General features: G+C 46.0%; 1 protein-coding gene across 1 annotated transcript in view; it reads left to right on the top strand.

Moving 5' to 3' along the window:
* Positions 1 to 1,778: 1,778 nt before the first annotated feature.
* Positions 1,779 to 8,076, top strand: part of MYO5B (myosin VB) — a 132,691-nt gene continuing 126,393 nt past the window's right edge. Inside the window, exon 1 of the mRNA XM_012725752.1 lies at positions 1,779 to 1,855. Coding sequence (XP_012581206.1) covers positions 1,794 to 1,855 — 62 coding nt within the window. The 5' untranslated portion in view covers positions 1,779 to 1,793. The remainder of the gene's footprint in view (positions 1,856 to 8,076) is intronic.

Here is an 8,076-nt window from a genome sequence, read left to right as displayed (position 1 = left end):
TCCACTTTTTCACTTTGATGCACTGCGATTATGATACAGCCAATTTTCCTTTTGGGCTGGTCTCTTATGGCAACAGATTATTGTTAAGTTATTTTTATCACTTACAACCATGTGAGCCAGCCACAGGACAAGAAGTCACAGGGGCTGAATGCTTCATAACTGCCTGAGTGTGTCTTTTCCGTCTGTCTCTCTAGATTCGGGAATATCCTATTGATGTCCAAAGCAGCCAGCTGCCCTTCTTACGGAATCCAGACATCTTGGTGGGAGAAAATGACCTCACTGCCCTGAGCTATTTGCATGAGCCTGCTGTTCTGCATAACTTAAAAGTCCGTTTCCTGGAGTCGAACCATATCTACACTTACTGTGGTAAGTGGGGGGCATGTTCTGGCTGCCCAGGTCTGAAAGTGCTTTCGGTCTTTAGACTTCACGGGTTAAAACTCCAGTGGGTAGGGATCCTAATTTCACTCTCATTTATAAGTACCTCTCAGCAGAGACACTTGAAAGGTTTGCAATCAGCCACTGTGGTTTAATAAGGCCGCCCTACATCCCTTTGGGATGATTGTGTTAATCACAGCTCAACCAAGAAAAAGGTGAACCCCATTGGGCTCTGCTCGTGCAGGCATGGCCTTGTGGCCGCAGGAGAGCAGGAAATGCATCCTGGTGCCCTGGCCTGCTGTCAGGCATCTGCTCGCCCCCTCCCCCCACCCCAGAGCCCTAATGATGTCCCTGCTTGAGTCTGTCTTCTGCTTGAGAAAGGGCCATCTTCCCTGTGTCCCTGAACACCCCACCCAATTGCCCCATACACAAATAACAGTGTTTGACGAATATTCATCATTTATGAGCAGGAGTCTGGAGAGCTTCTTTGAACAAGAAGCTTTTCTCTGAAAGTATCTCATATTTGTTTTTCTTGAAGTTTCTCAATTTCCTCCGTGATTTTTTCTTCTAGGGTACTGTTAAGTGGTGTGTTGAAGATTAGACTCTATTAACTGCTGTTTGAGGGCAAATCAATTGGGGATCTCACTGAAGAGTCAGGGCAAAGCTTCTTTGTGCTTCAGAGTCCCGAACAGGTTGGGGTCCCACGTGAGGTCTCAGAACACTTCCTTTACTGTGATACTCCACTTGGCTTGGAGTTGGGTGGTTGGCTGCCGAGGCAAGGGGAGTCTGTGCCACATGTCAGGGGCTGTGACAGATTGTTGATGTCAGAGCCAGAGACAGTTTCCCAAAACTGCCTTCATAGCAAGTGCTAGGGAGTTCTACCTGCAAGAAAATAAATCATCTGAGCCTTCAATTGGATACTTTTATCAACAAGATGATTTTTTTAAAAGATCTATTCCCCTTTTAGGAAAAAAGGAATAAATGTCTACCAGCTGCCCATTTTAAAGGCATCTCCCTGCGAGAGGCCTGGTGTCTGTATGTGTCTAGCAAACACACCATGGCTGCTCCAGCTTCAGCGTTACCCAGCCACGGAGGCAGCAGCACAGAGTGGAAGAAGCCAAAAGCCTCCTTGCTGCTTTGGAGGAGGCTGGGAGGTTTTAGGACACCGTGAAGCTTGGGTACAATATCAAAAGTTGAATTAAGTGTTAGGTGAATTAGGGTTTTAGACAACTGTGAGACTTGTAGATTATGTGAAGCTGTTATTACAGGGCCCTTCGAAGGATGACGGCGGGTGGCTATTGTGCATCAGAACCTGACCTTAGTGTCTGTTCACAGGTATCGTGCTTGTTGCCATTAATCCTTACGAACAGTTGCCAATCTATGGACAAGATGTCATCTATGCCTACAGCGGCCAAAACATGGGGGATATGGACCCCCACATCTTTGCTGTGGCAGAAGAAGCCTACAAGCAGATGGCCAGGTAAGAGTAAACCTCAGCTCAGAAGTGTTCCCGGACAGTCAGGCGGCAGGAGGGGGAATTGCACGAGTCTTTGCTGCTCTTGGTCCTTGCCGGAGTGGTGACTGTAGGACTCCCAGAAGCCAGCCCAGTTCTGTCCTCAGCAGGCATTTCCCTCTCATCCTCGTGAACCTGAACCTTGGCGAGCATTGGCCTCTTATATTGCGTTCATTGTTTTTTTTTAAGATTTCTTTATTTATGCTTACAGAACTGGGGTACAGGCCAGAGGTATAGGGGCAGTGAGATGATTCACCGGAGACAGAGTGGGGAACAAAACAGGCAGATTGACGAAGTACACGGCTGAGGGGAGCAGCGGGTGGATCAGGAGAGGTCTGTCGCGCCATGTGGGTCACCTCCCGGGGTGGGGATCAAACTCTTGCTGAAGTGGCTTTAGCTTCTTAGTGCTGTGCTTTTTTTTTTTTTTTTTTTTAAGATTTATTATTTATGCATACAGTACTGGGGTACAGGCCAGAGGTGCAGGGCAATGAGAGGATTCACCAGAGACAGAGTGGGGAGCAGAACAGGCAGATCGACAAAGCACACTGCTGAGGGGAGCAGCGGGCGGGTCAGGAGAGGTCTGCCACACCATGTGGTCACCTCCGGGGCAGGCGGGAATCGAACTCATGCGGAAGTGGCTTTAGCTTCTCAGTGTAGTGCTTTAACCCGCTGCGCCACCAGGGAGGGCCCTCTTAGTGCTGTGCTTTAACCCCCTGCGCCACCAGGGAGGGCTCAGTGGTTCATGTTTGGAGCAATGAAATAGCTTGTACTTTATTTTTCCTTTAATTATCTTTAGTTTTCTTTCCTCCCCTCCTTGTGTAATAAATCCGTTTACATTATCATTACACCTATCACTCAAGCCTCCTTTTAGGAGGGACCAGATTCTTGGTAACATCATGAGATACCAAGCTCTTGAGGGACAGAAAAAAAATTTCTCATGAATAGTCATGCATAGTGGTTTTAGGTTTTTTGCCTGGAAATGTCTCTCTTTTTGATCACCTAAGTAAGTCATCTTAATTTTGCTTTCTTTCTAGCTCTGGGAGATTGGTACAAGTGTATTTTATCAGAAAATGAGGTGTGTGGTTGTATTAGGGTTCTCCAGGGGGAAAAAGGCCAATATGGTGCGGGGGTGAGGATAGGGATAGGGAAGAGTTGCTTTAGTGAATTGGCTCAAATACGTTTACAGCTTGGCAAACCCCACATCTGCAGGGTAGGCTGACAGGCTGGAGGCCTAGGGAAGAGCTGGCAGTGTAGTCTGATCTCAAGGCAGCCTGCAAATACAATTCTCTTAGGGAGGTTAATGGTCTTTCTCTTGAAGTCCACTGAACTTACGTAGTCACCACATTTCTAAGGATAAACTGCTTTGCTGAAAGTCTGCTGATTTAAATGTTAATCTCATCTGAAAAATACTTCACAGCAGGATCTAAGCTGTGCCTATGTCTGGGTAGTTAAGTTTATACATGATGTTAACCACCACTATATTGGCCTTGTGCTGAGGAGGCGTAATTGTAGGGAAAGGTGATTTTGAATATAAGAATAGAGGAGAGTAGAATAGTTAGAAGAACCAGGTCTCCTTGCAGCCTCTGGAGAAAGCCCTAGAGCTCCAGCAGCAAGTGTCTGGCAGGGCCTTGGGGGAGAAGCTCACTTAGGTTATCTGAGCAGAGAATCCCAGGCATGGTAGTCTGTGCTTCAGTAAATTTCAGAGTCTAATTTCCAGCCTAGTGAAAGTTTCTAAATGGAAAGGCTGTCTTCGTAGATGTCTTCATTGCTTTACAATGGTTTTACTACTGGTTGTGAAGATTAGTATATAAAAAGTCTGCTTCTGACAGTATTCAAAATAAATGGCCATTGGGGGAAATTGGACAGTTTAATGCACAGTATGATCCACGACTATTATATTTCTTCAAAATATGGTGAGAGACCATGGAGCTGAAATGGTTGCAACCTTGGACCTCTCACGCCATAGCTAAGGCCATGTGACCTATTAAAGTGCCATCAGGGCTTGGCCAGGCCTCACGTGGTGTGGCAGCTTGTTGACACAAACCTCCTCAGTGGAAGTGCAGTTCATGCTTCTCATGTGGAGAGAAGAATCAGGGGTGTGTGTCAGCACCTGGAGCACCCATGTACTATGGTGGAAAGTCAGGTGGGGGCCCAGTGGAGGGACACCTTGGGGTCGGTTGCTTCTGTGCCTGTGGAGACTCTTGTCAGCTGAGTTTTCCTTTGTTTCATCGCTACATTTACTTCTCCTTCTATATGATGGTTGCTTTAGGTCTAAAACAGCAGTTGGGTGTGACTTGCTTTGGACAAACTTTTACCATGTTCATACTTCCTGCAACTCTCTACGTCCTTCCATGGATGACACTAATTGCATCTCTCTTCTCTAGCCAGTTTTGTGCTGAGGTATCAGAAGTTGCTGTTCTGTACCAAAGACTTATTGAGGGCCTCTTCTAGGTTTGAGATTCTTCCAGCCTCCGGCTTTGTCTTTGCCATGGGTCCTCATCACTGGGTGTCTCCAGCCTTCTCTTACAGGCCTGAGGCTGGGCCCGTGGTTGTTCTGCACTTATTTCGCTCTATTTCTGTCCCACTAGAGGCCAGGGGATGTGGGAATTCTGGGGTGGTGGTGATACAGTCTGCTCTAGAGTAATGCATATAAGGATCAAGGAGTTTAAATGTTAAATTTGCACCAGGAATTGCTCCCTTAAGGATATTCTTTATTGTTTTAAGCTTCATACTTACTTTACCTGCTGAGTCTCAGGGTATAGCCAAGTAATTTTGCTGAAATTCTTGTGCAACTTTTGCTCATGAACATGCATTTCATGCGCGTTTAAGACCAGCACGCGCGGTCACAGGAGACAGCTATTTTTGAATAAGTTCTGTTGTCAGCAGCTCAAAATTTCTGTCATGAATCTGAGAGTTGCCTTAGCTCAGACAACACCTTTGCTGTGCAGAGGAAGAGAAGATCCAGTGGTCAGATGTGGCGAAGGTTTTTGCCAGATCTCCAGCGCTGGTTGTCTCCGTCATTGCCAGAACACGCCCAGTGTATAAGACTCGCTGACTAGGTGTTGTGCTCGCCCTGACCGGTCAGTGGTTGAAGTAATTATGTGGATCAAGTAGCTGAGGTCCAGCACTGTGTACTTTGACTCTGAGCCTCTGTAGTGGCTGGGTGAAATAGGGGAGTAGAAACTAAAGTTAATGACTTCCAGTCTTTGGAGGCTGACTCGGTTGGCCTTTGCACCTCCTGGTTCAGTGGGGCTGGGTTTCCCTGATGCAGCTCACAGCGGGGCTCTTCATCACACCATGCTGTGTGTCTATGGAGACTCTCAGAATGCAAGGGGCAAATACTGACTTCTGCCCCATCCCGAGGGTTCCCTCTGTGTCCTGATGTGCTGGAGGAAAGGAAAGGAGAGACAGAGTGAGGAGTGGTTCCTTTTCCCTGTGCCGATTGAATCCTTGAAGGTTAGATTTAAGAGCAGATGAACAGTGAAGGTTAAAATGATATGAAACATCAATATCATGCGTTCTGCCTTCTGTGAGAAGTGGGATTGACCTTTGCTGTTCTTCTGTCCCTCCATCCTGGTCCGAGGATGTTTTTACCACCCTCAGCTTCCACATTAACTGGTATCATCTTCCGTGTTTTAACCACACTCAGCTTCTACATTAAATGGTATCAGCAAATGTTTGTGAAGTATCAATTACTTGGTAGACTTCTCACTGACTGAGCACTTAGAAATGTTGGACTTCTTAAGCAGCTCACAGTCTGATAGGAGAGAGAAGATGTAAGTGGGCCTGTAATTGAAGGAAGTATTGTATAGATAGAAGCCATGCATGGGATCCATTTAAGTTGGTTCAGCAATGGATTTTCTTGAATTGGCAGGATACATAGTGGGAATAAACCACATAGCCTCAGAAGTGGGGCATCAAAAAACACAATCAAAAAACGACAGTGACATACTATTTCACCCCTCTAGGACATCCATAACCAAAGGCATAAGTGTTGGCAAAGATGTGGACAAATTAGAATTCTAGTAACTGCTTTGTAATAATCTGGCAGTTCTTCAAATGGTTACCAATGACCCAACATGTTTTTCAGTATAAAAAAAACATGAAAACATGTTCATATAAAAATATATACACAAATGTTTATAGCAACATTATTTACAGTAGCTCAAAAGATTGAAACAACCTAAATATTTATCATCTGATGAATGTGTAAATGGTGATGGAATATTACTTGGTCATAAAAAGGAACAAAGTACCAATACATGTTACCATGCAGACGAACACTGAAAGCTTGCCTAGTGAAAGAAACAAGACACAAAAGACCACATTTTGTGCTATTTTATCTACTGGACTGTCCAGAATAGGCAGATCTGCACACAGATACAGGGTTGCAAAGGAAATCATTCTGTTCTTCTCTGGGTTTTTCTAAGCCAGCAAATAATCAAGCACCAGAAAGATTAATAAGAGCATAAGTAAAAAAGAAGTGTCATAACATGTATACCTCCTGCATGTGTGGGAGAGACGTAGCATGACTAATTAGCCACGTGGCACATAGCCAAGGCAGGAGAGGTTGGGAGAAGGTGGACAACAAAAGAAGGTCAGGAGTTTCCTGAGAGCACAGTAGGCAAAGGTCTGTAAGCTGAAGTTCTGCCTTCTTCACTGAAAATTAAGACATAAGGAAATAAGGAGAGACTTACATGTAAATGTGTTTTTCAGTGGCAACTTCCAACCCAGCCTTCAGAGCCCCTTCCATGGAGTCAGCCTTTTGCCGAAAAGACATATTTTGGCAGGGCAGATTTTTGCGCCTCTATATAAAATTGATTAAAATTTGGTTAGAGCTGGAGGCTTAATGGGAAATGGGGGAGGGTGCTTGCTGATCGGTACGGTAGATGGGGGTGAGGGGAGAGATGAAAATCTCCTAAAGGTGATGAGCGTGTATACTAAAAGTGATGATGGTGATGTACTAAAAACCCATGAATTGTGCATTTAAAATGGGTGCATTGTGTGCTCGTGAATTGTATCTGAGAGAAGCTATTGTGACAAAAGGCAAGGCCAGGAAACAGTACCTTGAGAAGTGTGGCCCTGTGGGGAGTAGGTCTTAGGGAGGTGTGAACTGTAGAAGTAGGGTCAGGCCAGGTTGTGGGGGCCCGTGATAGCTGGAGAGAACAGGTGAAGAGTATAGTCTACTGACAGTGCACACATAGGCGGCCGAAATGAGTTTGGGGAGCCCTGCGTCAAGCTAGTGAGACATCTTCCTTTTAGGCGGGGCTTCTCGGGATAGGTACATTGACTTGTATTCTGGGCCTCCACCTAAGGATGCATTAATCTGGGTTTGCAAATCATACTTAGACGTAAAACTGTTCTCAGGGATTATCTCTGCGGACGGATGTTCTGTGCCTCACTCTGGGAAAGCAGTGGAGACACTTTAGAGCTTGTTAGATAAGGAGATAATGATACCAGGACTGTTCAGAGAATAACTTTTCTCCGGTGGGTCCTATTTCATGCCCTTGTCCCTCTCCATATTCCTGCACCATTTCCAAGGAAGAGAACATTGTCTCTCAAGAAGCTCAGATCCTTGCAGCAATAACTTGCCTCTTACAAATCCCATAAATTATGAATGAAAGGCAGTTCTCTGGTGTGAAACTCACGGCATGGTGTATATTCAGCATTTCACTCCTGGGTGTCTGATTGGTGTTCAAGGAAGACTAGAAAGGGCCAGTCCACCCGTGCATTCAGTTCTCACAACCTCTGAGCGAGGGTAGGTGTGTCTCGCAAGCAGGTGGGCACAGAGACTTAAGGAGGTGGAACATTTCTCCAAGGTCATAAAGACAGTGCAGGGTGAGGCTGGAATTCAGACGGTTGACCCCAAAGCCCCAAAGCTCCGTGGTGCCTGTTGGCTGACCCAGGTATTCTTAGAACTACAGATTCAGACTCTGGTCTTGGGCCACCAGGGGAGTGGGTGTTGGGGGGGTGGGATGGCTGACCTCCCTTCGTGCTTCCTAAGGGTCTGGGTTTCCATGGTGTCCATGAGTGTTGGTGCTCTCTGCAGCCTAGCTGGTAGAAGCAGCTGACTATGTGGGCTCACCAGGTCTGAGTCTTCCTCTTTTTTTTTTTCTTAAAGATTTATCTACTTTCATACAGAGCTCGGGCACAAGCCAGAGCCGTGAAGGGTGAGAGGATTCACCAGC

Source organism: Condylura cristata, unplaced genomic scaffold, assembly GCF_000260355.1.
Source record: "Condylura cristata isolate star-nosed mole 26May11 unplaced genomic scaffold, ConCri1.0 scaffold00016, whole genome shotgun sequence".
In the NCBI taxonomy this organism is placed as follows: Eukaryota; Metazoa; Chordata; class Mammalia; order Eulipotyphla; family Talpidae; genus Condylura; species Condylura cristata.
The sequence above is the reverse complement of the archived record's forward strand: the minus strand, read 5'-3'. Positions and strand labels throughout refer to the sequence as shown.